This window comes from Genypterus blacodes, unplaced genomic scaffold (genome assembly GCF_046128005.1).
Source record: "Genypterus blacodes isolate CSIRO-AG114 ecotype Tasmania unplaced genomic scaffold, CSIRO-AGI_Gbla_v1 ptg000039l_1, whole genome shotgun sequence".
Taxonomy (NCBI): Eukaryota; Metazoa; Chordata; class Actinopteri; order Ophidiiformes; family Ophidiidae; genus Genypterus; species Genypterus blacodes.
Window position 1 is genome coordinate 2684921 of NW_027466852.1, and position 24943 is coordinate 2709863.

The 24943-nt window shown below is 42.8% G+C and overlaps 4 protein-coding genes across 6 annotated transcripts; 3 read left to right on the forward strand and 1 right to left on the reverse strand.

Moving 5' to 3' along the window:
• The first annotated feature begins 499 nt into the window (after positions 1 to 499).
• On the forward strand, positions 500 to 8698 carry psip1a (PC4 and SFRS1 interacting protein 1a). Of its 3 annotated transcripts, none has more exons than XM_076147916.1 (17): positions 500 to 651; positions 924 to 1013; positions 1112 to 1188; positions 1429 to 1567; positions 2543 to 2632; positions 2910 to 3053; positions 3887 to 3946; positions 4150 to 4210; positions 4397 to 4490; positions 4902 to 5085; positions 5344 to 5426; positions 5876 to 5931; positions 6097 to 6167; positions 6624 to 6725; positions 6855 to 7056; positions 7834 to 7930; positions 8030 to 8698. In XM_076147916.1, exons 2-17 carry the CDS (start codon positions 942 to 944, stop codon positions 8058 to 8060), a joined length of 1563 nt encoding a protein of 520 aa, XP_076004031.1. In that variant the 5' UTR covers positions 500 to 651; positions 924 to 941; the 3' UTR covers positions 8061 to 8698. The 3 variants fall into 3 exon arrangements, with proteins under 3 accessions (XP_076004031.1, XP_076004034.1, XP_076004033.1); XM_076147918.1 differs by having other exon boundaries at positions 513 to 618; XM_076147919.1 differs by lacking the exon at positions 2910 to 3053.
• A 121-nt stretch (positions 8699 to 8819) lies between these two features.
• snapc3 (small nuclear RNA activating complex, polypeptide 3) lies at positions 8820 to 12087 on the reverse strand. Its single transcript, XM_076147920.1, has 9 exons — positions 11842 to 12087; positions 11483 to 11566; positions 11290 to 11371; positions 11091 to 11195; positions 10851 to 11000; positions 10675 to 10757; positions 10376 to 10534; positions 9476 to 9583; positions 8820 to 9391 (listed from the first exon to the last, which is right to left on the reverse strand). Exons 1-9 carry the CDS (start codon positions 12072 to 12074, stop codon positions 9244 to 9246), a joined length of 1152 nt encoding a protein of 383 aa, XP_076004035.1. The 5' UTR covers positions 12075 to 12087; the 3' UTR covers positions 8820 to 9243.
• A 2290-nt stretch (positions 12088 to 14377) lies between these two features.
• LOC142996900 (tetratricopeptide repeat protein 39B-like) lies at positions 14378 to 19099 on the forward strand. The gene is made up of 16 exons (XM_076148027.1): positions 14378 to 14487; positions 14601 to 14732; positions 14817 to 14893; positions 15154 to 15283; positions 15388 to 15493; positions 15582 to 15647; positions 15801 to 15909; positions 16007 to 16074; positions 16273 to 16332; positions 16457 to 16618; positions 16719 to 16810; positions 16998 to 17118; positions 17606 to 17717; positions 17804 to 17921; positions 18594 to 18710; positions 18824 to 19099. The coding sequence occupies exons 1-16, from the start codon at positions 14393 to 14395 to the stop codon at positions 18924 to 18926; spliced, it is 1668 nt and encodes a 555-aa protein (XP_076004142.1). The 5' UTR covers positions 14378 to 14392; the 3' UTR covers positions 18927 to 19099.
• A 629-nt stretch (positions 19100 to 19728) lies between these two features.
• dnajb14 (DnaJ heat shock protein family (Hsp40) member B14) lies at positions 19729 to 24772 on the forward strand. The gene is made up of 8 exons (XM_076148112.1): positions 19729 to 19909; positions 21566 to 21740; positions 22568 to 22713; positions 22794 to 22982; positions 23077 to 23162; positions 23281 to 23390; positions 23633 to 23805; positions 23919 to 24772. Exons 1-8 carry the CDS (start codon positions 19777 to 19779, stop codon positions 24041 to 24043), a joined length of 1137 nt encoding a protein of 378 aa, XP_076004227.1. The 5' UTR covers positions 19729 to 19776; the 3' UTR covers positions 24044 to 24772.
• The last annotated feature ends 171 nt before the right edge of the window (positions 24773 to 24943 follow it).

A 24943-nucleotide genomic window follows, 5' to 3' on the forward strand; every position in this document is an offset into this window, starting at 1 on the left:
ACGCTGATTCCTAACAAGCCGGAGCGTGATAAACTCTGTTCTGCCCCAGCATCAGTACCAGGAGAGACAGAGGGAAACAGCTCATCTCCCACTCTGCCCTTTTTTTCTTGTACCGCACACATCTCGATGTTAATGGACTAAGAATGCACATTTTACGCGTGTGCCGACCCGTCTGCGACAAACGTATGCGCGTTATCTAAGACAATAACATAGCAAAACAGTAGCGTTACAGCGCATGCGCAGATGTTAACGCCCACTTTTCTAAAACGGACATCCGGCACACCGACACAGGAATAGACGATCTTTGTTGTACCAGAGGTTCGACAGTGTCACCCTGTTATACACTTTTTGGTTATCGTTTTGGAGTATATGCAATTGTAAGCGGATTCTAGTTTAGTTGTATGTATAAACTGTAGCATACGTCATCGTAAAAATCACGAGTGTTTAAAAAGAAGACTTTATTTTGAAAAGAAAGCGACACCCCCTGCGTACCCTGTTATGGTACAGTCCTTCGACGTGCTGCGCGGGAGCGGAAAACGTGTAGCAGACTGTAGGGAGACGTAGCAGAGTGTTTTGTGCGACATCATCCCATCTAAACGAGGTTTCCGGCGATAAAAGGTCGGAATCTGTCTCACACGTCTGCACACAGTAGTAAGTGAAATTTTAACGACCGTACATGGTTTAAATTGAATATCAAGACGACTCTGTCGCTAGCAAGACACGTCAGTTTGTGATGAGGCGTTTCTGTTTCGCTTCCATTCTGTTACGGCGAGTGAACCTGAACCTTTAGGTGTCAGGTTAGCTAGACTACACTCTGCTTGTGTGCTTGTGTGTCTGTGTGTGACTAGTTAGAAGACGTTGCCTTTGATCACTGAGCAAATAGTAAACATCAACATACTGAATTTCGTGTTTTCATTTCACAGTTAATCACAAACTTGAGCATGGCGAGAGATTGGAAACCTGGCGATCTGATCTTTGCCAAGATGAAGGGCTACCCACACTGGCCTGCCAGGGTAAGACTGTCTTCTAATCATATGATGCCTTGTTGTTGTTGTTGTTGTTGTTGTTGTTGTCGTCGTCTTTAGGTCATCATTCCTTTCCTCTCTGACAGATTGATGAAGTTCCAGATGGTGCTGTGAAGCCATCCAACATCAAGTTTCCCATCTTCTTCTTTGGCACCCATGAAACGTTAGTAAATGTTCTATCATGAGTCATCTGTCACCTTTTACACAGATTTTATGTGAAGTCCTGTTCAGCATTAATTCAGTATATTTAAAGGCCCTAGGACAATTTGAATGACTCCCAATTTGAATGAACCCCAGACCAAATAAAACGTTGCTTTGACTACTTGTTGGTCATTCAAACAGTAAACTATCCAATCGACAAATATGCTCAAAATTCTCTTCTATCTTTCTTTCTCTCTTTCAGTGCATTTCTTGGCCCAAAAGACATTTTTCCGTATCAGCTTAACAAAGACAAGTATGCCAAGCCCAACAAAAGGAAAGGCTTCAATGAAGGATTGTGGGAGATCGAGAACAATCCAAAGGTGGAGCTCACTGCACCTAAGGTACCACCACCACCTTCCTCTTCTTCTCGCTCTAAGCTGCAGACACTCGATGGTGGAAGTTGACTGCCTCACCTTTTGTCACGCATCCCTGAGTTTGCAAATCAGCATTTGTTTGTGTGGTGTTTATGAAACTGTGCACTTCCTGCAGCGTATCACAGCAGATGACTTGTAGTTAAGGAAGTGTTTACTCAGGGCTAAACCAGCTGTCGTATCTTACCTATCTATCGTTGTCTAAAAAGTTTGTCTAAATCGCTGCACTTACGATTATTTTTTTAACGATTAATCTACAGATTATTTTCCAACTAGTCGATTAATCTATAGATTATTTTTCCAACTAGTCGATTAATCTATAGATTATATTTATTACGCAATATAGCAATTATTTCCCCCAAAATAAATTTCAAATTTATCTCATTAGTAGTTCAATATTTTCCTTAATCATCTTCTCTTGAAAACAAACAAATGTAACAAAGATTTTGCAATGCATTATTCCACAGCTAGCCACCTTTTGACTGATAATCTCTGTTTTACAATGCAACATATTGCTTATTCAATTCAAGTAAAAGTGATACGAGCGCAATCTGCATTCAACAACAAAAATACATCAGACGCAGGTCAGTTTGCGCTGCCATCAGTCGGTCTGACGTGGGGTCACCACACCCCTGGTTGACAGTGAAGAGAATTGTATGGATGCTGTTAGAAATGTCAATTTTACGCACAGATGTTTCTTATGTTTACCTGTTGCTATGGGAGATTCTAAACTTCATCCTTCTCCCAACATTTACTTATTTAATTTGATGGCTTTGTATAATTTTCCTAACATTTACAATTTGTATCTTAGTAGTTAGTGTCTTAATAGTCACCTCTTTTTTGAGGCCTTTTTCTATAAAATGATGATGAAGATGATTTTGAGCCGTCAATTTGTCTGTTGTCTTTTTGCCCATTTGTCTGTTTGTTTGTGCTTTTGTTTTGAAGCCTGTCGCCCCAGACTCCTTCACTGAGAAGGATTCAGACAGCAGCCCAGAAGGAGAAGAGGACGCAGAGGAGAAAGGGATCACATCCAAAGTATGTTTCGGCAAATACAGACTAACAGCCAGTCACCTTGCTGTATTAACACGCTTACCGGTCTGTGTTTGTGTGGTCGGCTTGTGTCTTTGTTTGCTTTCTCTAATGTGCTGTGTGCTCCACACTGAATTACCACTCAGTGCCCGGAAAATAGCCTATAAAATGATAAATCCTCCCTGTCATTGGATTCAAAAGTATACTCCATAACCTTTCTCCCCTTCAAGACTTGCTTACCCCCGCCACACCGCGTCCTATGCTGTGTTTTGGGTACATTTAGGTTCCGGGAAGTGAGGCTGGACAGGAGAATGAGAATGAGGAGGAGATGATGGAGGAGGAGGAGGAGGAGATGGAGGAGGAGGAGGAGGAGGATGATGAGGAGGAAGGGTCTCTGATGTCTGAGCAGGGTCCCCAGAACCAGGATGTACGTACTATGCATGACAGGATGATATGATAAGTGGTGTAGTTGGTCTAAGCCCCTCCCCTCCCCCCTCCCCCCCTGGGAAAGCATGCGACAGCGTGGTGGTTTTGGAGTCGGGTGGTTTGTTTCGGTTTTGACGCAGCAGGGCCACCGAGCTGTACTCCTTCTTTTGATTTGCCTGGTGGGTTTGGTGCCGGTGGGATCTATGGGATTGGATTGAATCCCCTCTGAATCTTCATCCCCTTCATCCAGATGAAATGGCGTCAGCTCGGCCCGAGTGGCTTTCATTGCACCGGCTCACAGAAAGTGACTGCAGATCCGACCAATTGAGGCCGTGGACATTAACCCTGTGTGGCACTTAAAACAAGAATCACTTCCTCTTTGTCACTGTTTTGTCATACTGATAAGTAGTTGTGTTGCTTTCCATCGCCTGCCTTCATTAACTGTCCACCGCTTCATTAACAAACCACTTCATCTGCATCCTATTTCTTTCTGACTTTTATTTTGCATGGCTTTCTGTGTGCTTTGGTGCAAAGGTAAGTTGTGCCTCAGTAAACTCCTCGATGTATTTGTTTTACCCACAACTAATTTTTTCGATTTATTAATTTTTGCAGTATTTCACAAGTTTTCAACATCAGGAGTAGTTTGAGAGTTACACACTAGATGGTGCTGTTGAGTTAAAAACCTTTTTCAGTTGCAGCGAACCCCCTGGCAGGACTGAGTATTGACATTAATGAAATACTGCATATCCTAAAATGAAGAGAGCTGCCTATACAGCCGTGGGTCGGTAAAGCGCAGTTCAATTTTCAGTTTTAATGCCAGGTTTTGCATTTTAGGTTTCCACTCTGAAAGAATCTACAGACGCCTCTAAAGCCAAGAGAGGAAGGAAGAAGAAGGTTGGAAGTATTTCCTTTATTTTACTTAATGGTTGTGAGATTTAGCTGTCAGTCAAGTCCATTTCTCCTTCTAGTTTTGTGAGTTAAATATAGTAAACGTGGGGAAATAGAATTGAAGGTGATATATTGTCCATTTTGTCTGGGATCAGCTGTATGTATTGTAAGAATGTTGAAAAGTTGTTGCCGTTTTCATTTGATTCCAGAGTGATGCTGACCCGGATTCGGAGAAAGATGAAGCTCCTGCCAGTCCAGTCAGTACCTCAGGTGGGTTGTATGCACTGCAGTGATGTCCGCCATGATGTGTTTGTGTATGGCAGTGAGTCTAGTTTATCTCCATTTCTAATCTAAGTAGAATTCTGTGCATTCATCTTTAAGTTTTACACAGCAGGATTAATGCTGTCTGTCTGTCTGTCCACGGTGTGTGTGTGTTTGGTGTATATGTGTAACCAGGTGCAGAAGGTCCTAAACGTAGAGGCAGGAAGCCCAAGACTGAGAAGATGCTTTTGCTCCAGCAGCAGGACGCCCAAGGATCAGGAAGTGAAATGTAATCACATGCATATCTAAGCATGGACACACACACACACACACACAAACGGGTGTAGATCAACTTTTCTTTTGGATGGGTTTAAACTTTCCAAATGATGGCTATTAACAGTAAAAGACCCTAGCCCAGGCTGTCCACTGAGTGGCGCTGTAGCACTGGGCAGTAGGAAGCTGCTGCTAGAAATGGCAACAAGTTCACGAGTAATGGTTGCACTTGCACAAACATTGACTTAAAGGAACAAAACACTTAACTTAACTTATTGAGTGTTATATGAATATTCCCTCTCTTATTTTCAGTCTCAGTTCTTGCCTGATTTATCAAGACACAACAAACAATCCTCACCACATGATCCCCATTTGTGACGTTTTAATTCCAAAGCCTTTAATACTCGACCCTGTTTGACCCACGCAGGGACACGGCCGAGTCCGATAAGAAGAGGAAGAGGGCCGCAGAGGACAAAGCCAAGAGTGCAGAGGAGGAGAAGAGGAAGAAGAAGGAGGAAGGCAAAGGAAAGGACGCAGAGGTGAAGGAGCCCGACGCCAAGAAGAAGAGGCAGGCCAAGGATGACAGCTCGTCTGGCTCTGACGATGAAGAGGCAGGTGTCCAATATGTCTGATGTCTAATATTAGTTTTGGCAGCTTTTATGAGAAGTCTTAATATTTTTGTATCTGTTAAATGTAGCTCATGCACTTCTTGTTTTATATTTGTGGTTCCTTTTTCCTACTATTGTCTCATTTGTGCTTTACAAAATGACACCCATAGGTGCTTAGAGTCTGTTTCAGCAGGAGAAAGTGTTGGTATGTAGGAACAGGTTTTGTATTCTTTCACTTAAACGCATTTGTTTTGACCTCAGAAAAACAAGAACCGGAAGAAACAACAAAATTCCACAGAAATGGAGAAAGATGTGAAGCGACGGAAAGGAGAGGAATTGAGAGAGTATGTACAAACACAAACACACACACACACACACACACGATTCAACCCTCACCATCCAACAATTTTGTATTATAAAGTAATAAGTAAAGTTAATAAAAATCACAACACTAATATTGGCTTTGACGCAGTAACTGCACAGAAGGCATAATTATCATAGTTTTATTTTTAATTTAGATAATGAAATTTCTCTGTATTCTTCCATCAAAAGCTCACATGAAATTGTCAGATAATTTATTTTCTGTATCTTAGCCAAAAACCTAGAGCTGTATGATTGGCAGGGACTGAAATGTAGACATTATATATTTTTGAGATCTAACCAGGAAGTACCTCCAATACATCAGTCATCATATTGGTGTTTGATGAGTAACCGGTTCAGACAGCAGGAGTTTTATATGAGAAGAGAAGAATGCATAGATGTGTGACTTGGTGCTATTCTTGCTTCCTTTCAGCCAAAACAAAGACGATGTGAAGAAAGGTGAAGAGAAGAAAGGAGAGAAGAAAAAGGGTGAGTGCTTTTCAGTTTCAGTAATCATCTCATACACACACAGCCATCGTACTAACCTAATGATGTCAGGTGATGACGTCAGTAAAGTCCTACTCTGAGGTCTCTACTGTGCCTAATGTTCTGGTAACTGCACATGTTCTCACCACGATGTCGTCTTCTCCACAGAAATGTCCACTGACCTGAAACTCCAGAGACTGCACGGCGAAATCAAGATTTCACTGAAAATTGACAACCCTGTAAGTAGGCAAGAAATGATCAATCTGGCTTCCAAACCGCGTACTAACCATGAACCGTCGCCCTGTCCACCTGACCAACCAAGATTGGGACGTACATGGATAATATAAATAAATATGCCTGCAGCTGACTGTAAAACCAAGGCTGTATGATGTTACAAAACAATGATGTGTTGTTTCCTTTATATAGAAGCACTTAAACTCCCATAGTGCAAATTATATGTAGAACAGAACACTGTTTGTTTCAAAATGTCTATAAATATACTGGGACAAAACTTATATCTGTATTTGAACTCATATTTCTGAAGGGAATGACTGAATGAGCTACTATTGTAACACGCCTATACAAAAAATGCTGTGATTGATTATACAACTGTGATCATTGGATTTGAATTAGCTGGTATATTTTCACTCTGTTCATCTTTGTTCTTCCTCCCCCTCCTCCTCTCACCTCTCTAGGATGTGAAGAAATGTTTGGAGGCTCTGGATGAGATCGGAACCCTTCAGGTCACGACCCAGCATTTGCAGAAACACAGCGAACTCATCGCCACACTCAAAAAGGTACCTGTCACGTCGGCCTGAGTCTTTTCGGTGGAGATAAATGGTTATAATCCGTGTTTTCCTGTTCCCGTCTTATGTGCAAGTAGCCACAGTTGTACAAACGCGTAATAAGAGTGCGTGTCTTTTTAGATTCGCAGATTCAAGGCCAGCCAGGACATCATGGACAAGGCCACCATGTTGTACAACAAGTTCAAGACCATGTTTTTGGTGGGAGAAGGAGAATCTGTGCTCAGCCAGGTGCTCAACAAGTCTATAGCCGAGCAGCGGCAGCACGAGGAGGCCAAGAAGGGCGCGCTGAAGCGAGTGGAGCAGGCCAAAGAGAACACCTCAGGTACCAACCACGCCTTCATTTCAGCCTTTTGTCCAAATGTCCCAACACTGACGGTGGATCCAAACCCAGTCCCCGCTTGTTCAATCTTCCCATGTGTTCCCACTTTCCCACTCGGACCACTTATTCAGGGACACCTTTACGAAACAAAACAAGCCACCTGTTCAGTTTTTGTTGTGGCCATATTTTGTCCAACCCAATCACATCCCTTTACATGAGGGGCTCAGAATGTAACAGTAATAAGAATAGTAATATTAATAATAATCCCTTTAGGTTTAGGTCATAAATCTGTCCAGCAGCTGACGGGGCTCAGGCCAGATACAGTTTCTGTCTTTACGTGCTTTGATGTCGGTGCTGGCGTGTATTTTATAATTGTGTTACAGCCAGAAAGCGGATTATTAATTTTCATGACATCATCAGTTATGATTGCCGGCTCTGGGTAAATGACTTGAGTGCCAAAGAGAGAAAGAGTCAGCCCTGTGCTCCGGTCACTGTTGTTCCTCTGCAGGATGTCATAGGATCCCTGTGGTTGGTTCTCAGTAGACACATGGTCAGGCTTGTCAGGGCGTCTGGACCCACATCCCTCACACAAAGTCCACGTCTAAACTAATTCCGCCCATTCTTACCGACTTTGTGAAAGGTCCCATTCTAAAGCGTGACAGAATGACGGAAAATCACATTTCTCTTAGTAGCGTCTAGAACTCGTGAGTCATCACATGGCGCTGGGAGGCTGAGGTTGATTAGTGATGTTCTGTGTCTGTTTCTCTGCACCGCCTCAAGACAAGATGACAAACGGGGACGTTAACTCCGACGACAAGAAGCAGGAGACGGAGAGGGAGAAGCTGGCCGGAGACGGGGCGGCGGGAGAAAACCACAGGTAGACCAACAAACACGGACCAAAGCGCTGAATGTGTCATGATGTTATCGTACTGAAACATCGTTTAAGTGTCCCGTTAAACCTTTTTTTTGTCTGCAGTGTCCCTAAAGCTCAGGAGGAGACCATGTGAGTCCACTCCGCTCCTGAAGACTTTGCTGCTGTACGTGGAAGAACGCGATTGTCCGATTCCGCAAATCATGACAGATATAGGTTACTGGTCGTACATTTCTGTGCTGTGTGTGTCAAAGCTTACAATACTTCAAACTCAACCAAGATAAAAGACTCATTGAATATTATTTTATTTTTATACTCCCTCTTTAAATTTGAGTTAAGATTAAGACCTCGTAGATCCGCAGCACTGTGAACTGGAATCTTCTGGAGTGATTTAGTGTTGGGACGTAACATGAAGCACTGAAACGGATGTAGAAATATCTGAAGTACACTTTGGTTGTAGTTCAATTCTGAGTCGTTTTTTTGGTTGAACTTCCATCATGTCATTAATCCATGTTCTCACATTCAAAACATCTCGGCACTCTAATCTGAATTGGAGTGAGAGGATTGTGTGTAGTACAGTTGTTTCATAGTAGCTCTTAGATGGAAATTCAGTTTGGATGCACAAATTGAAATTCCTTAAGTTTGCCAAAGTTTGTTGTACTAGGAAAGCGCTTATTCACCCTCGTTATCTTTCTAACATAAATGTAAATAAGAGTATTTTTGTGCCTGTCTGAAGACCTGTTTTAGCATCCGTTAATAAAGAAGTAACATCAATAGTTGTACGTATTCCTTTAGATCCCACAATGTAAACTCTGAAGAGTCCGTCTGTCACTGACCACCATGCCAGGGTCCAAGTCACTGAGCTCAGGTTTGCATTGTGCATGAATGGTGCATAGGCGGTTCTAATAAAGTGGGCGGTGGGTAAAGATGTCCATGTCCTTATAGTTTCAGTTGAGTGAAAACAGGCCATAGTAAAGTACCATCTCCCAACACCCTGCCTAACTTTATACAATGGAAATACAAATGGAAGAACGGTCCAGTAGAATGTGTAGCAAGTCAGTCACCATCAGCAGTTAAGGACCTCAGCTTGTGGCCCAGACTGGTTTACATAACATTGAACAAGCAAGCTTTCAAATCTACAAAAATTAACTGTTAAATATGTTCTTCATTCAGACTCTTATTTATTCTTCAAACTGAAAAGCAAATATAGAAAAACTATACATTCTGCTGACGCATTTCTATTTGAAATGAATGTAACAACACTCCACTGTATTATACAGCATTATGATCTGATCTTAGCAGTTTGCCAAAGAAAAGCGTTAGTTGAATGCCCCGCGGTCCACGTAGGCATAAGCCTGGAAGTCGCTCAGCTTCTGTCCTTGAGCGTTGTAGTGCAGCATGCGGAAGCACTTGTCGCAGAAGAGACACGGGTGACTGGGAGCGAACCGGTCATCTGTGGTGAGCCACCTGGAGACAAAAGGGTCAGAGTTAAATGTCTGGAGTTTGTCAGGCGACCTCTGCTGCCGTGTTGTGACAAAAGCTTCCACAGACCTGCCGATGAAGATTTGGCAGACGGCACACTTCCGGGTGATGGGCCTGTGCTTGTGAGTCATCAGCGGGTAGAGCTTCTTGTCCAGGCAGTCGTTCATGTGGGCCAGTCTGCAGTGCGTCACCACCAGAGAAGAGACTCGGTGAGTGAACAGAGGAGACGGATTTGTTTCGCATTCATGCCGCCTGAGAGCTGCTTTCTTGTGCAGTTGCCGTGCCTACGCAGAACATCCGACACCTCGTTTTAGCTGTCGTCATGTGAGACCGGTCTAATCCTGCCGAATAACGAGGCCCTTTCATGTTATCAATGAAAAACCACGGCAGTATGAAAGCTACGGGCTGACTGTTAAACTAACCACCATATATAATTGTTGCATCATGGTAGGATCTAGGGTTTTGATGTAACTAAGTGAAACAAGCACCTAATTCATGAGGAAGTGCTGCTACCTTCACTGCCTCTGGTTTGTCATGTAGGATTTCCTGTGACAAACTCGTGCTTCACCACTCAAGTTCATGAGGCGCACTACTGTATCACAGTCATTCATTACTGATGGTCAGGGCTGTTGTAGGCTCCGCCCACTAGTGCGTAATACACACATTAAATACTAAGGGGCGGAGAGCTCTGACGTCCGTGTGCAAAAAAGGGTCATCGTGTAAATTCATTCTACCGCAATGCTCCAGACATCATCATCATCTAGCTGCTGCTAATATGTCAGCTTTTAACAGCTACACACATCATAGGACACACATGCATTCATTTTCCCCATTCATACCGGTGTGTTATTGAATGATCACAATAAAGAAACTAATCACCGACTACATTCATATTCACCCCACAAAGTAACAGTTCAGTTAGTTTTGACACGAGTCTGTGGCAGAACAATGAAGACAAACGGCATTAACCTGATGTCTGTGATGATGACGAGGTGTTCACAGTCTCCCTGGTGACAGTACAGATACGGGAAGCCCACTTTGATTTTCAGATCCACAAGCCGCGTGTCCTCCATCTTGGCTTGGCTGTAGGCGGGGAAGTTGCGACTCGTTGCCCATTCAATGGTGGTGCTGCAGAAATACATCGCAAACAAACAGATTCACAGACTCAACACTGGGCTCTTTTCATGTGGATAAACTATATTACTGATGTTTTGGAACTTTCCATCAATTAACCCTTACATGCCTCCCAGCCAGAAGGTAAAACTTGCCTGCTGATGTCCTGACACTCGGGGAATCGCATGTCGTTATAGAAAACCCCTTCGAAGAAGAAGAAAGCCGACTTGAAATGATCCTGAAGCAGAATAAAGATATCAATCAAATCTGTAATGTAAAAAATGTAATACATTTTAGGGAATATAGGTCAGAAATCTGCAAGTGTGCTCACTTTGCTGATGAAGTCGGGCACCATGTCAGGCGTGTTGCTGAACTCTCCAATCACTTGTAAGTCACTGACACAGCATATGGCGTCCCTCAGGTCTGCCAGGCTGTGTGAGCCCGTCATGACCAGAGTCACGTGGGGCCGGACACCGTTATACTGAGGGGGGAGGGGGAGGAAACCACACAAACACAGTTATGACAGTCCAGGAAGGAAGACGCCACTGCGCTGTCAGATATGTAAACTCACCTTTTCAGCAACCCGTGCGTAGTAAACGTTCAAGGTTAGGATGACGTCACCTTCAGGGACCACATTAGCTTCTGTTTCTGCTTTTGTACAAACGGTCAATCTCTCCTGGAATTCACAGAAACATAAGAGATATACAGTATATGTGGCTTTCAGGAAGACAGAAGGGATGCTGACAACACATTTATATCAACGAACCCACCATTTCATCAGCGTAGTGGTCGTGTCGCGTATTCTTGTTGATTTTGCGAGCGGCATTGTGATCAAGTTTCGTTTTCCTTTGCCTGTAGAGGAACAAATTGCAGAGTCACACATTTTAATCTGGTCTGACATGTCACAGCTTCATGCGGGACGAACTGGACTGTACCATTACCTAGGACCAAAGACATACCTACATCAGAGTTTTCAGTGTGGAGTTTGGAGGAATGACGTCAGTGTCCAGTGGCTCGCCCTCAGGATGACAGCGGAGTGAGGCAACACTGGAATGGATAAAAACAAACAACAATGTCCTGTTATACTGTTGCTGACCAAGCCCGGAAAAATGTGGTTTGTTCCAAAACAAAATATAGCATAGGGCCTAAAGAGATAGAAACTACAACCACAATAACAATAATAAGCACCGTTTAATATCAGATACTGCATTCAGTTATGTTTGTGTTACATTGCATTATGACATTACTGCCACAGCACACTGTCGTTCGTGTAAATTAGAGGTTTGATACCCATAAACTGGGCATGAGCTCCCGTTTAGTACCTGCAGACTGATTTCAGTTCGCTCATCGTCTCCGCGCTGATCCCCATTTCTTTCGCAAAGTTCGCCTCAAACGCGGCCTCGTCGCTGTCCTCCCGGTGTGAGTAGTCACTCGGCTTCAGTCTGCGCAGCCACTCGTCTCTGAACGAGCCGACATGAAACGCTTTGGTGTTAACGTCGATATATTCATATTCTGGGATGTTTGAGTCGCAGTCTGTCGCACTTTTGTCCGCCATGTTTGCAATGTAATCTACGTCACGCCGCTAGGTACGCTGGGTAATGCAGTTACTTTATAGATTGTGTGGAAATAGTACAGCAAAATTCTGTGTCCTGTTTACAACTTTAGCCACAAACATCAAATTAAAGTAATACGATAATAAAATGAGTGAAAGAGCAAATTGTCACTTATTGCCAATAACCATACGAACGGTTAATATATAAATGTTTATAAATAATATACACTGAACAAAAATATAGGTGCAACACTTTTATTTTCGAACCCATTTTCAATAAATGTCAATGATGCCTCAAAGATTTGTTCAATGCATTGGCAATCTAATCTTTGTCAAGATAACGCATCTCCCGCATCATTAGAAACACCTGTGTAGTGATCTTAGCTTTTAATCAGCATGTTGATATACCACACCTGTGAAGCAACTGGATACGATCTTTGAGTGCATCGAACAAATGTTTGAGGTATTCAATAAAATAATGGAAATTGGCTGCAAAAAAAGGGGGGTACAAGTAAGTGTGTATTTTTCTTCTCTGTAGATAAATTCAAACTGGAGGTCTACTGTAACACTTTGATATTTAAGCACACACACTTACACACACGCATGATATCTTGAATAAATGATTGTGCCCGTTCTGACCTCATTTGGTCTGAAATTGATTTGACTGGGATACAGTTATTATCATCAGTGATGGTTTCTGGCTGTATTTCAATCAGCCTTTTTCTTTTCCTGTTTTAGGTTCGTGTTCCTTTTTATGTTTGTGATGTTCGGGGGGCTGACTTTGCTACGCAGCCACTCCCAGGCCAGCACCTCATAAATATCCTGGGAGGTCGACACGATGCCTTGTCACCTATCAGCCGAGGTATAGCAGCCGTGCTCACATTTGTAGACACAAATTCTCCTGTTTGCAGGCGCGTACTTTTCCATATTTGTTTGATTCCAATTCTAAAATCTGATGGAGAACCAACACCTTTCACTCCAACAGGTAAGTGTTGCTTAATTTTTTGTATACTTACATATGCTTACTTATGCTGAACTAAAATCAGCCCCAAATTAATATAAACGTTGGCTTTACTGCGGCATTTTATTTGACTTGGCATCATGACATACATTCATTAAACAATTTAGACCTTCTGTCCTCACAAAACCAGTTAAAAGCCTTTTCAACCCCCGAAAACGGAGCTAAGGATCAACCTGATGCTGCCAGCTCATCTCAACTCTATGGAACAAATAACCATCTACCATAATTAATAAGTAAATAAATAAAAGACACGCTGTCTACGCTCTGGCCACATAACTTTTAAATCAACTGGCTAAAATATGATTTCTTTGGTACAGCATCCCAAATTATATAATCTGTAAAATCGGTGGAGTGGAGTTTCTATTATGTAATTCAAATTTTTTTATTCTCATCAAATTGCCCAATTTCCGCAAGCAAATGTGACATGACTTGGCCACCACTCATTTAAAAATGTATAGAATTATTTTAATGGACATTTTTTTTATGTGATCTTTTCACTTATGATTAATAATTACATTATAATAAAGTCAGTCCAATGTAACGTGTTTTTCTTGTCTATAATGTTATCTAAATACTATTCTACTGTAAGGCTGTGTGGTGTGTGATATGGCACCTGTATAAAGGTCAATTTCAGTTCTCCCCGTAGAATAATCGTCATGAAGCAGTTGAAAACTCCACGTTGGATTTGGATCAATGAAGACGCTTCGTTATTCATCACAAAAGTCTTTTCTAGTTCAGTTCAAAGTCGAACTAGGAGCCCGTATTTGCGTGTCGGGCGGCTGTTATTCCAGCGGCTCCCCGATTGGAACGGGAAGCATGAGACACAATTTGTAATCAACTGCTGCAATTCCAACGCCTGCCAGTAGATGCCAACATAGAGCAAGACGTTTCTAAATAAGAGTAGTGAAAGTATCGAAACGTTTCAAAAACCCCAAATTGCCACTAGTATAGCAGCATACTTCTCTCTGCTCTATCATATTGAGGCATAATGCTGAAAAAATACTCTTTTCTCTCTTTTAGATGGACCTACCAAGTGACCACGATGAGCTGTAAGTGCAGTTGTCATCTGATATTGACAATACATTTTAGAAGGTGTATTTTCTTCCACAAAAAATGTTCCAAGTACAATTTGAAAAAAGGTGTTTTGGTCTTGGACAGTTAAGTCAGTTAATTCATATACCTTTTTGTAGCTGATCTCAGATTGACTCTCATCCTCCGAAGTGCTGCTCTAAACTGGCACATCTGTTATTTGACATGTGTAGAAGCCTAACATAAACATCTGTCATTCAGATTGCCTACAATGGATTTGGAGACGGCACTGAAGGAGTGCGCCGGTGCCCTCAATCTTTTCCTGAACAACAAGTTTGCAGATTCTTTGGAGCTTTTGAGGCCCTGGTATGTCACTTTAAAAGCCAGATTGCACCCATTTCCTATTACTGTGTGTTAAATTATAAACACTTTGTGTATATGTACTTAAACAAAAACTTTATTGCATCTCTTGATTTCAGGAAAAGCCGGAGCATGTATCACGCAATGGGTTACAGTAGCATGTTGGTGATGCAGGCAGGCATGACTTTTGACCCAAATGACATGGACTCTGCCATGAAGTCGTTGAGAGAATCTCTACAAATATGCGAGAAGTATGGCATAATGGAACACACATCCCTGACTATCACAACTGAATTCTCCGTTTTTGAACTGACTATACTGTATATGTTGTTCAGATTTCGGAAGAAAACTGGAATAGTGGAGACCATAACTAATTTATGGTATCAGCAACCATATCAGCACCTGACTGAAGGTGAGTTAAAACTTATTTACTGACTGAAAGTACGGTATGTCTCAGAACTGGATAATGTGGATGCAAGAAATGACAACTTGTATTATTTGTCAAAAGACTTCATAACCATAGTAAAAGTCATCATACAGTACAATAAGATTTAGTTTTCACCAAAATGGTCGCTTTAATAGATTTTACAAATGGTACCAAATATAAGGCATTATTTGAATGTTTTGTGGTTTTAACCTTTCATGCAACCTGTGTTATTTATTTGTAATTAGAGGACATGCATGCAGAGTTGTGCTATGCTGAGGTTCTGCTGCAGAAAGCGGCGCTCACGTTCTTGGATGAGAGTATTATCGGCTTCATCAAAGGAGGAATGCGAATCCGAAACAGTTATCAGATTTTCAAGTAAGAAGCTCGGAAGGCACTTTTGTTTAAGAAATGGAAGAGAGAAACATTTCATACTGTCATCTCCTGATTAATGCAGGACTTTTTTTTTTGCATCCCACTAGAGATTGCCAAGCCATTGCAAGTGTAGCCAGTGACGAGGATAAGAGCAAGGCCACATACACTCATTTCAGGGGAGGTGTCAGCATGGGCATTGGGTCCTTCAATCTGGTGGGTTGGATTCACTTCTAAATGATTGTTGTTCCTCTTGCCATGTTTCTTAATATCAAACTATTAAGCCATTTCTGTTTCCCCTCAGATGCTGTCTCTACTCCCACCCCGAGTCATTAGACTGATGGAGTTTCTAGGTTTCTCTGGAGATAGGGTAGGTGCCATCCGTTTATATGCAAAAGCACAGCAGATGGTATCGTTTCGGAACAACTATTACATAATACAGAAATATGGTTAAATTTACAATATTTCTGTATAAGAAACTGCTTTTAACTCATCAATGAATCATTTGGCCGTCACATTAAAGGAGATGGGCTTGTTGGAGCTGAGAGAGGGGGCAGCGGGCGGCAGTCTGCGTTCAATCCTCAGCACTCTGACCCTGCTCATGTTTCATCTATACATCACAGTGATACTTGGTAAAAACATCTTCATCCAGATTCAGAGCACTCATCAATCTCTTGTTCTTCTTAAAAGTGAGTAGTATAGTGAGAAAATTCTAATTCCCTTCTCCAGGTACTGGTGATGTAAACCTTGCGGAGTGTGAAGCTCTGCTGAAACCCTACGTTGAAAAGTTCCCTAATGTAAGTTATACATCTTACACAGCATCATGGTTGAAAATGGTCAATCAACACTTGACTTAAACACGTTTAAGAAAAGAGTGTAACACCTCCATGTTAAGGATACAGGAAAACTTTTTTAAATGTTTGGTAAAAGTGCACACCGTAGATATGGATACTTTTTTCTGGTGCAGTAATTTGTATTGGTTTTTGCATCCACAGGGAGCCCTCATGCTCTTCTACACTGCAAGAATTGCTTTGCTCAAAGGAAACTTCACATTTGTAAGTAATGTCTTGCTGGGCGTGTCCAGTGTCTGCACCTGTGTGTAATGCTGTGTCAGCTGCTGTTGAGGTAACTGTGGTCTCTGCCTCCCATAAAGCCCATGCGTCTGTGTTTTCCCTCCAGGCCCAGCAGAAGTTCCTGGCGTGCATCGCAGCACAGCAAGAGTGGCGTCAGATTCACCACCTGTGCTACTGGGAGCTGATGTGGGCCTACTCCTTTGAGCAAAACTGGAGGGAGGCTTACCACTATGCTGACCTGCTCTGCAAAGAGAGCAAGTGGTCCCAGGTAAACCTCCACTTTTGCAATGCAGTAAAACTGCTGACAAGCTATGATTTCCTCTTATGGCTTTTTTTTATGTTAATTTTCTTAAAATCTGCTCTCATAGGCGATCTATGTATACCAGAAAGCTGCCATCTTGTGTATGCTCCCAGAGGAAGAAGTGAATGAACTGGGGGAAAATGTAGCAGACTTATTCAAGTGGGTATCACTGTTTGTTTACGTCTGCCAATGGCGTTATGATATTATGAAATGGTATCTCCAAACGTCACTGTCAGAGTTCAGTAGAAACAGAATTGGGAGGACTGCTCTGCCTTGGCGATGGTACACGCCCTCTGTGTACCTGCCAATTATGTTTGTGATCTTAACTGAAGTGTGTGGTGTGTAGGCAGGTGGATGGTCTCAGGCTGAGGATTGCTGGAAAGTCTATTCCAACAGAGAAGTTTGCAGCAAAGAAGGCACAGCGATACTCTTCCCCCAAACCTGTGAAACTGGTCGTCCCTGCTCTGGTGAGGTGTTAGAAAAATGTTGATTGAGTTATACTGTGGGATAAGAGCATGCTGAAGTCCAGTGGGGAGAAAACAAGCTATCTGACTAGAGACAATCTTATGATTGACTCAGACAGTGAGTCCTGTTGATATTGACAAACTGATCAAGACTGTGAATGTCAGGTACAGAGTCCTGCTGAATCGCCAGTAAACGTCTTGAGGACAATGTCCTGGCAACATGGTCGCCTCCCCATGCCAAGCGAGGTGACCATGTAATAATACTACTACTTGAGCGGTTGAAAACTCGGTCAACCCGGACTGCAATGACCACATTGTAACAGACTTGAATGTGTTGCAGCAATAAATTCTCAACCCAAGTGTCCGTGCCTGAAGAGAAGAATTTTCTTTACATGAGGACATGTGGACGGTCCTGATCACAAGAATGTAATAATAAAACCAGTGTTCTCTATCGCAATGGTGCTAATTCAACTTTAATCAACGTTCACAGGAAATGATGTACATGTGGAACGGCTTCACAGTCGTTGGCAAAAGGCCCGCGTTGACTGAAAGCATCTTGACGACCCTGGAGGAGGCAGAGGAACAACTCAGAGATGAGCCAAGTGAGCAATGTGGTCATCTGCTTATTCTGTGTTTTTTTATTATATAGCTATTAAAATAGAACTAACATCTGTGTAACATTTTACAGACCCATCAGAGTATCATCTGGAGGATCAGTGTGTTATCCAGCTGCTGAAGGGTTTGTGCCTGAGACAGTTGGGCCGTCAGGTGCAAGCTGAGCTCTGCTTCACACACATCCTCTCCAGGTCAGCTCAACATCACACTCCTGCTCACTTTGAAGTACCAAGTTGCTAACGAGCTAGACCAGGTTACTTAGCATTACAAGGTATTAACAGCATTACATTATAATCAATGCATATAGATGATGATGATGGATCTTAATCCAGAAAAGTGTCAGTAATATGTGATTGATCTTTACACCATAGGCAAAGGTTGAAGTCAAATTTGAAATTCACTCTGCAATACCAAGTCAACACTACACAGAATACATGATTCATACATATTCAGGATCATGGGAAATATATATTTTTCTCCTTGGGAACAGTTGGTGGAACTTAATATCTGTCTGAACTCTTGGATGAAGTTCACCAACATAGCAGGATATTTGAACTAATTGATAATAATGTTATCAAATGAATTATAAAGATGACCGTAATTCCAGAAATGATCCATTATGTCTGAAAACCTGAACGCTAAGAACTGTACTGCAATGGACTGAAACATGATTAGACGTATATTTTTGAATTGTGAAGTTTTTTTTATTTAAACAACTTGATGGCACCAGATTTCAAGAATGTAGCGTTCTCACCTTCACGCCACTCTACCTGGCCTGGACTTTATACAGTTCTGAAATTTGGCAAATTTTTTGGGATGTTTTTATTTATTGAGTAGTTGACGTGACTTGATCTATTTTACAGTGAAAATGACCTCAAACCCGACAACTACCTGGTGCCATTTACCATGTACGAGCTGGGCCTGCTGTACATGCAACAGGGGGACATTGAAAAGGCTGCAACCCTGATGGAAAATATCAAGTGAGTGTTTGTTCGTTTGGTTCCAGTCCATTTTAACATGTAATAGCTACCTTTTTAGCATCTATTTTGCATGTTGAACAAGGAGCTTGACCTGATCTCAAATTTCTTTTTAGGATGAACTACAAAGACTACAACCTAGAGTCGAGGCTGCATTTCCGCATCCATGCAGCAATGAACGCCATGGGCTCACACTCTGCCAAGCTCCTACCAGCGTAGAATGCTCACTGGCAGGAATCTCGGCTGAAATGAAGAACAAAGTCACTCTGTCACTGCCATCAGTTCCATGAAAAACTACTTGAAATCCTCCTGGATGAGAATCTTGATTTCAGGTCACTTGTGTGAGTTTGTTGGAATAAGAAGAATACAATATGAGGTCTAATCTAGAGAGAGCATTCAAGTAACTAATGCTTAGAGCCCGGTCTGAAGAGCCTGAAGGTGACTGACCTGTGTGGTCTTTCAAAACCAGAACACTATACGCTTCAGGAGAGAGAGAGTGTTGGGAATGATGAGGACAAATTATACTATGAAGGGTCAAACATTAATATTCAGCTGTTCATAAAACTATGTACCAATAAAATTCAGGCGTTTCATCTTTTGTAAATTTAACACATTTTACATTTGCTCAATGTATTCATAGAACATTTGTTGGCTGTCCAAATGCAACACACACTTGTTTTGAAAAGCGCTGGAATTATATTATTTTTCAACAGATTAAAAAAAATAAAACATTGTTACAGTGCATCTTCTTTTTAATCAGAAACTGTGCCTTGTAATGGGTGGCAGGAGGAATAACTCCACTAAGCCAAGTCAGGAAATAATGTTAAACCATGAGTCAGGATAAACAATGGGTGTTTTAAACGTTGTGATCTCGGAATAATAGTTGTTGAGCAATATTTGGAATAATCCTTGAAATCAAAATGTTGTAATATGTGAATGGTTCTTGTTATTAAAGAGCTGCTGACCTCTCTGGCTGAGGTCAATGTTGCTGCTGTCTCGCTGTGTGACCACGTGGTGCGTTCAGGGATCAGCTGACGGTGCCGGGGGGGGAAGGAAAGGAGGAAAGAAGATGGAAGGGAACCGAGACGAGGCAGAGAAATGTTTAAATATCGCGTCCAGGGCGCTGGAAGCGGGAGACAAACAGAAGGCGTTGAAGTTTCTAATCAAAGCGGAGACGCTGTACCCGAGCGACAGAGCCAAAGGTAACGACATTTAGCTCAGGACCGTGAACTACCTCACGTACTGTCAAATGACCAGATAGCAGCTAGCTAACGGGCTAAATGCTAAAGCTACGCCTTCCTCGTTTTTAGCTGACAGCTTAGTTACCGGTGTGAGGTAATAACCATCTTCAATGTCCGTACAGATACAAATACACACAACTTAAAGAAGACGGTGCCATTTAAACAACAGACTCACTCCCAAAGTTAGCTTGTGAGTAACAGGCCTAGCGTCACGTTAGCTATCCTTATCGCTGCTAGCCCCTGTCAAGTGCAGAAGATGGTTGAGGAAGTTAAATGGCAGCGATGAGTGATTTGACGTTGTTCTGACATGAAAAAAAGGCCCATGTGAAGGATTAACGGTGCCTTTAGAATATCACACCGTGGTTGTGAGGTAACTGTACGCCCTTTAACAAGTACCGTCAGTCTGCAGTAATACAGGAATGGAACCTGCAGAGGCTGAAAAGCAAGGCACGATGTTGGGTAGATGCTGGCCTGCGATTGCCGCTGATTACATGTTGTAAGGGTGAAAGACACACACACACACACACACACACACACACACACACACACACACACACACACACACACACACACACACACACACAAATCCTCATCTGACCCAGTGAGATGCTGGTGGTGATCTAATGTTGAATTCTTGATGGAAAGATGAGGGAATTTCTTGCAGCTTCACTCTTGTCTTAGTTCCAAACCATCACAGACTAATATCCTCTATATATATCAGTAAGGAGCACATGTTAACAATATGAAACCATAGAAAATAATAATAATAACCGTGTAACCTTGTATACTGGTGGCATTTGCAACATGTTAAGTAGCTTAGAGTGAGAAAAATAGATTACTGACCGGATGGCTACTGATTACTTCATGAACATCTAATGACCATCAAACTATTCTATATTTTTACCTTTACTGTCATCATTTATTATACTGTATCAAAAGTTTTGTATTCATAATCTGACCTCATGTTCTCCTACTGCAGGGATGAAATCAGACTGAAACATTGAAAAGATCGCTCCAGTGATTCCTCATTATACTATGGGTTTCATTCATTATTGATAGAATTGTCAACAAGCTTCCTGCTGTTTACTAAAAGCCTCTCCAGTGGGGCTAATGGTGGTTGTACAAATCTTTCTGATTAGTCCGATATAACTCAAGGAACCACGGAAAACGAGTGGGACTCTGTTGGCAGAGGTAACGATCATGGGTTCAGCTTGTGGAAAGGAGAGGAACGGACTGTTTACGCTTCTCTAGAAAAGACTAATGAAGGTATTAGAATCCTCAGGATGACTTCTCCAACTCCTTTACAACAATAACAAAGGTCTTGGTCCTTCAGTCCCTCACGTGACCTTCTTCTCCTGACACCCAGAGCCAATGAATGCCTTCGAATATGCATTTGTGAAATGTTACTCCCGTTTCAGCAGAATCCCTGGCAAAACTGCTTTCTGCTGACGTCGGCACGGTTTAATGTAACAGCATAAACAATGTGGCGATAAAGGAAAGTCCTGCTCTGGCGTGATAAAGCCAGGTTTGCACACATTCAAGACCTGAGGGTGAGAAAGCAGCCTTTTCTTCCGCACAATGCTTGGCTCCTCATGTGGTCACGTTTCCCTTTTCCAGCTTTGTTGGACGCGCTGAATAGGAACGGGAGCTCGGCGGGAAATGGCGCGTATCGCAGGAGGCCAGCAGACGGCACAGAAAGCAACGGCGGCCGGTCGGAGAGGGAAAACAATGAATCTGGAGGAGGCGAGTCCACGAAAAGCTTCAACAAAGATCAGGTTGAAGGCGTGCAAAAGTGAGAACATCACCTTTCATATTTCTTCCTGTGTTTTCGTTCTATACCCAGCCAACCGCTTGGTTAATTTAATTGAAGTTCTAGACAATTAAGACTATTAGGACATAAATCACCTGTTTTGTGGTCAAACTTGTACATTAGAAGTTGTGTTCCATCTTTACTAGATGAAGGCTGAGTGCCATTAGAGAGCTTACAGTGTAATTCTATGTTTTGCTCTCGGGACACCAGAATATTGCAACTGTGGCTGTAGTTCTCTGCGGCGGTGTTGTACACTCGCACACACACACACACACACACACACACACACACACACACAGCCATTGCTATGGTAACCGCGCCAGCTTGCCGTCTCACTGGTGAAGCGGAGGGAGTGACGGAGGCGGAGCTGGAAACGAGCTGAACTGCACACACGCTGCAAATCCCAATAGAAAGTTTATGGTGGACATGGCAGATTTGAGCTTATGGAGGCGAAGGATGACTAAGATCACTGAGCTGCTGCACGTCAGGTAGCCACACACACACACAGCACAGTGTGTGTGGCAGCTATACTTAGAGAGTCACTTGCCCCCTGGTAATTAGGGTTCTTCAGTCCTCTGGGCAAGCCTCAATGGTTTAATGGCGTCACATGTTGTTATCCTGCGGGACTTCATCAGAACTTGTAGTGTGTGTGTGTGTGTGTGTGTGTGTGTGTGTGTGTGTGTGTGTGTGTGTGTGTGTGTGTGTGTGTGTGTGTGTGTGTGTGTGTGTGTGTGTGTGTGTGTGTGTGTGTGTGTGTGTGTGTGTGTGTGTGTGATTCAGCTGCTTCACCCTCTGTCCCTCTCCATCAGAATAAAGCGGTGTAAGGATTACTATGAGGTGTTGGGCGTCAGTAAAGAAGCCAATGAAGAAGACCTGAAGAAAGCTTACAGGAAACTAGCACTGAAGTTCCATCCGGACAAAAACCACGCGCCCGGAGCGACCGAGGCCTTCAAAAGTAACTCTGCTCCTTTTTATAACTGATCTGATACAAAGAGTACAGGGGAAAAGAATGCTGACCTGTGTGTTTTCCTCCAGAGATCGGTAACGCGTATGCAGTGCTGAGCAACGCAGAGAAAAGGCGACAGTACGACCTGACGGGAGGGGAGGAGCCCAGCAGCCCGGGCCACGCACACGCAGGAGGGTTCGACTTCCACAGGGGATTCGAGGCCGACATCACTCCCGAGGACCTCTTCAACATGTTCTTCGGAGGCGGCTTCCCCTCCTGTAAGCAAAACGCCACACGTGCGGCGTCCAGATCATCTCTTGTCTCCTTTCTTTAAACGTCAAGACGGTGATGTTCTTGTGTTCTCGTCCACAGCGAGCACACACACCTTCACTAACGGCAGGGGGAGCTACAGCAACCAGACGGATTCCCGGCAAGAGAGAACAGAGGAGAGAGGAGATGTACGTCAGATTTTATAGCTCTTATGTGAACAAACGTATGATGAAGATGGAAAGCTTCACCAGAATGTTCTTGCTCTACTTGACCTCCTATCACTCACTGTACTTGTTTTGTGTCCAGGGTGGTTTCTCCATGTTTATCCAGCTGATGCCCATAGTGGTCCTGATCCTAGTATCCATACTGAGCCAGATGATGGTGTCCCCTCCCCCCTACAGCCTCTACTCTCGGCCGTGCGTACACACACACACACACACACGCTCATTTACAGTTCACCGTCACTGCAGCAGGCTCGCTTGCTGACAAATCGCTAAATTTACATCTCGGGTTCTTTATTTACGACTGAGAACAGCATGTAGTTAATGATTCAATAAAGGTCGAAGATGCTGGTTTACAACCTTAACAACCATATAAATAACCTTTACCTTCATCATACTTCAGTTACTAACTAACTACCTTCCGCATCCCATCACAGGTCCACGGGTCAGACCATCAAGCGTCAGACAGAGAACCTGCGCGTCGACTACTACGTGGGCAAGGGTTTTAAGTCGGAGCACAAGGGGGCAGCACTGCAGCAGATCGAGAAGAACGTTGAGGAAGATTACGTGTCGAACGTCCGAAATAACTGCTGGAAAGAGAGACAGACAAGTGAGTGAGCGCGTTTCAAAACATTCCCCCCCCAATATCAGCATCTGTATCTGCCGTGTGCTTACTGGGAATGTGAACCCTTAACACTTTGACCCTGCGCTTGTCTCACCCAGAAACAGACCTGCTGTACGCCGCTAAGGTGTACAGGGACGACCGGATGCGCAAGAAGGCCGAGCTCATGACCATGGATAACTGCAGAGAGCTGGACAGACTAAATAACCTATTCAGAGGCGGATGAGCTGGGACGCTTTTAGATCATATAGATGTATATGAATAGATGTGTATGTCCATGTTTTTTAAGGAAAAAAAGTCTTTCAGATAGGAGGAAAAAAAACTAAAGTTTAGCCCTACTGTGGAGGTTTAAAGATGTCCATCCTCACATTCCCTAGCCTACCTCTGTCCACTCCGGCCTCCAGCCCAGGAATCACCTCGTTGCATCTCAATGAACCAGTCTGCCCACGATGTAATAAGACACCACCTTCTCCTCTTTTTGTTTTTTTTTCGTTTTTACTCTGCTTTCCTTGCATTTTCCGGGGGAAGCAAGACAGGCAAGGACACTCGATTGTAAGACAATGCACTCTGATTACTTCCAGTAGTGAGAACCCAAGAGGCATTCTGAACAAACAAATCAGATTTAAGGTAAAGAAATGTGCTTGAAGTAAACATATGATGGGGAGACATCATAGGTTCACCTGGATGAGCTGTTCTCCCCCCATGGCATTTTTCAGAGAAAGGAGGAAAATGAAACAGAACGCCTCTTAGCCATGTTCTTGCCACAAATGTGAACGGAAAATAACGGACCATGAAGTTTTATGAGTGGAAGGACATAAAAAGCTCATGAATTGTTGTACATTTTCATTTTTGAATGTTTGAAGTTTATGCAGTTATTTAAGTAACTAGAAGAAACAAGGTTTTTTCTTCAATGCTCGCCTAATCATTTAAATAAAGTCAAAGTTATTACAATAGACTGGATGAATTTGTCTGTCTGAGTCAGATGCTAATGTAAGGGTGTTTGACAGAGCAGAAACAGAATCGATCAACGTTACTTTCATGTTTGTTCGGATAATGTCACTGCTGAAAAAAAAAGAAAAGAGATCACAAAAGGTTTATATGCTGATTTGGATCACGAATTATTTAA

Bases quoted from the DNA above. Each gene is read 5' to 3' on its own strand.
- psip1a (XM_076147916.1), top strand. From the start codon at position 942: ATGGCGAGAGATTGGAAACCTGGCGATCTGATCTTTGCCAAGATGAAG. The intron at 1,189-1,428 runs GTTAGTAAATGT...TCTCTCTTTCAG, and splicing joins TTCTTTGGCACCCATGAAAC to TGCATTTCTTGGCCCAAAAG. The intron at 6,726-6,854 runs GTACCTGTCACG...GTGTCTTTTTAG, and splicing joins TCATCGCCACACTCAAAAAG to ATTCGCAGATTCAAGGCCAG.
- snapc3 (XM_076147920.1), bottom strand. From the start codon at position 12,074: ATGGCGGACAAAAGTGCGACAGACTGCGACTCAAACATCCCAGAATAT. The intron at 11,001-11,090 runs GTGAGTTTACAT...CTCCCCCCTCAG, and splicing joins ACGCACGGGTTGCTGAAAAG to TATAACGGTGTCCGGCCCCA. The intron at 10,535-10,674 runs GCAAGTTTTACC...GTATTTCTGCAG, and splicing joins GAGTGTCAGGACATCAGCAG to CACCACCATTGAATGGGCAA.
- LOC142996900 (XM_076148027.1), top strand. From the start codon at position 14,393: ATGGATTTGGAGACGGCACTGAAGGAGTGCGCCGGTGCCCTCAATCTT. The intron at 15,494-15,581 runs GTGGGTTGGATT...GTTTCCCCTCAG, and splicing joins GCATTGGGTCCTTCAATCTG to ATGCTGTCTCTACTCCCACC. The intron at 17,922-18,593 runs GTCAGCTCAACA...TCTATTTTACAG, and splicing joins TTCACACACATCCTCTCCAG to TGAAAATGACCTCAAACCCG.
- dnajb14 (XM_076148112.1), top strand. From the start codon at position 19,777: ATGGAAGGGAACCGAGACGAGGCAGAGAAATGTTTAAATATCGCGTCC. The intron at 23,163-23,280 runs GTACGTCAGATT...TTTTGTGTCCAG, and splicing joins GAACAGAGGAGAGAGGAGAT to GGTGGTTTCTCCATGTTTAT. The intron at 23,806-23,918 runs GTGAGTGAGCGC...TGTCTCACCCAG, and splicing joins CTGGAAAGAGAGACAGACAA to AAACAGACCTGCTGTACGCC.